The sequence below is a fragment of the Rhinoraja longicauda genome, chromosome 20, assembly GCF_053455715.1.
Source record: "Rhinoraja longicauda isolate Sanriku21f chromosome 20, sRhiLon1.1, whole genome shotgun sequence".
NCBI classification, from domain to species: Eukaryota; Metazoa; Chordata; class Chondrichthyes; order Rajiformes; family Arhynchobatidae; genus Rhinoraja; species Rhinoraja longicauda.
The window spans coordinates 2,780,550-2,783,380 of NC_135972.1; the positions used below are offsets into that span (position 1 = coordinate 2,780,550).

The 2,831-nt window shown below is 50.2% G+C and overlaps 1 protein-coding gene across 1 annotated transcript in view; it reads right to left on the reverse strand.

The window, feature by feature from the left end:
• Window positions 1-1,158: 1,158 nt before the first annotated feature.
• LOC144603747 (sodium- and chloride-dependent GABA transporter 1-like) overlaps window positions 1,159-2,831 on the reverse strand; it is a 30,680-nt gene continuing 29,007 nt past the window's right edge. Inside the window, 1 exon segment of the mRNA XM_078417454.1 lies at window positions 1,159-1,197. Coding sequence (XP_078273580.1) covers window positions 1,159-1,197 — 39 coding nt within the window.

Genomic DNA, 2,831 nt, shown 5'->3' on the forward strand with positions numbered 1-2,831 from the left:
AGTGTTTCTGGCCCACTGCAAGTAGGAATATCATTGTTCCGTTTCAACACACATGACAATAAAACACTCTTGACTATTGATTGATCCTCCTTAGTACCTTTTAAAGCCTTCATGACCTCCTCTTTGGTAAGTGCAGTGTTTGGCTCCTCTCTAAATAGTCATTAAATTTCCAGCGCTGTTGTTAATCTCCATTCCTCCAGCCTCTCGCTCTATTTGATCATTTCCACAATTATTTTGCTTCACATGATATCCTTTAACTGGAAAAATGCTTGTTATGTTGGAGAGGAAATCGTGTCTCCGTGTCACCGGCGACTGCCAGCGACTAATCTTTCAAGCCTTGCATCGCACTTCAGCTTCCAAAGGATTCCAGCCGCAAGAAAACATTTCTCTCGATCCGGAGTGCCCTCGTGTTCACACACATTTATTTAACATCACTTTACATTTGTTAATTCAGATTTTAAAAAAGCATCCAAAGATAGACACAAAGGGCTGGAGTAACTCAGCGAGTCAGACAGCACCTCTGTCTGTCTCAGCGAGTCAGACAGCACCTCTGTCTGTCTCAGCGAGTCAGACAGCACCTCTGGAGAGAAGGTATAGGTGATATTTTTAGTCGAAATGTCACCCACTCCTTCCCTCCAGACGGCCTGTCCCACTGAGTTACTCCAGCTTTCTGTGTCTATCTTCGGTTTAAACCAGCATCTGCAGTTCCTTCCTACACAAAAAAGCAGCTAATCCATACATGCCTAGTGCGGCACGGTGGCGCAGAGGTAGAGTTGCTGCCTCACAGCGCCAGAGACCCGGGTTCCATCCTGACTACGGGTGCTGTCTGTACGGAGTTTGTACGTTCTGCCCGTGACCTGCGTGGGTTTTCTCCGGGTGCTCCGGTTTCCTCCCACACTCCAAAGACGTACAGGTTTGTAGGTTAATTGGCTTGGTATAAATGTAAATTGTTCCTAGTGGGTGTAGGATGGTGTTAGTTTGCAGGGATCGCTGGTCAGTACGGACTCGGTGGCCGAAGGGCCTGTTTCCAAACTGCATCGCTAAACTAAACTAAATAAGCAACTAGTCCACATGCTCAACCATAGAGCCTCGACTGCGATGCTCCCACGAGACACCTTATGAATCATTGGGAGATCTCAGGAAATATTCTACGGCAAATTACGTGGATGGGTTACATAAAAAAGCCACTTGCAATGTCTGGAGACACAAGAGACTGCCGCTTCAGGGGGTTAAAAAGACACAGAGTGCTGGAGTAACTCAGCGGGTCGGGCAGCATCTCTGAAAAGGTAGGCACAAAATGCTGGAGTAACTCAGTGGGTCAGGCAGCATCTTGGGAGAAAAGGAATGGGTGCTGTTTCGGGTCGAGATTCTGTGTGAGGAAGGATCTCGACCCGAAATGTCACCCATTCCTTCTCTCCCGAGATGCTGCCTGACCCACTGAGTTACTCCAGCATTTTGTGTCTACCTTCGACTTTAACCAGCATCTGCAGTTTTTTTCCTAAGCATCTCTGGAGAACATGGATAGGTGACGTTTCAGGTCGGGTCATGATTATAGTGGGGGGAAGAAAGCTGGAAGAGAGATAGGGTCCGGACAAGGTCTGGCGAGTGATAGGTGGATACAGGTGGGGGTTATTGATCGGCAGATGGTCGGACAAAGGCCAGAGATTGAAGATTGCCTCCATTGGTGGAGCGGGAGCACGTGGCCGCTGCTGGGTGAGGTCATGTGGGGCGCGGGGCGGTGACGTCACCTTTTGTCCCTTATTTCGGAGTGAGGAAGTTGGCAACCCTACTAATACGGGGACAAGGGGCGGTCCCGTACGGGACTAACTAATTTAGCCCAAAATACGTGATGTCCCGGCTAATACGGGACAGTTGGCGAGCCGAGGGTAGGGAGTTGGTGGAGGGTGGATCGGAGCTGCTCTTTCCTCTAAACCGTGTCGTCTGCAATCTCTGGGCAGAGGGAGTGGGCAGATGGAAGGCCATTGTTGTGGGTCTTCACATCCTGTCTGGGCTGGATCATCAGCTGCAAACCGCTGCAGAGGCACGAGGGAGGGAACGAGAGAGAGGGAGAGGGAGAGAAGGAGAGAGGGAGGGAGAGAGGGTGAGGGAGGGAGAGAGGGAGAGAGGGAGAAAGAGGGAGAGAGGGAGAGGGAGAGAGAGAGAGAGAGAGAGAGAGGGAGAGAGAGAGGGAGGGAGGGAGGGAGGGAGGGAGGGAGGGAGGGAGAGGGAGGGAGGGAGGGAGGGAGGGAGGGAGGGAGGGAGGGAGGGAGGGAGGGAGGGAGGGAGGGAGGGAGGGAGGGAGGGGAGGGGAGAGAGGAGGGAGAGTGAGAGAGAGAGAGAGAGAGAGAGAGAGAGAGAGAGAGAGAGAGAGAGGAGAGAGAGAGAGAGAGAGAGAGAGAGAGAGAGAGAGAGAGAGAGAGAGAGAGAGAGAGAGAGAGAGAGAGAGAGAGAGAGAGAGAGAGAGAGAGAGAGAGAGAGAGAGAGAGAGAGAGAGAGAGAGAGAGAGAGAGAGAAAGTGGAAGGGAGGGGGAGAGAAAGTGAAGATGTTAAGAAAATAAGGCACTGTTAATACTGTCCAATTCTCCCATTGTCTAAAAACAAGACCAATACTGAGCCAGGGAATATAATGGAGAAATAAAGCATGGTTTTTATATCAAGTTGGTGAATGAAACCAAAGTTACTGACATTTCAGCTAGGATGAATGAAGGCCTTGTGAAACTCCCATTCCCTTTCCACACAAACACAATAACACATCTGAGCAGGAGAGAGTGTTTGCCACAATACACTGACTTTGTTTCCAGTCCAAATAAACGCAGAGTGATAGAGTGAAC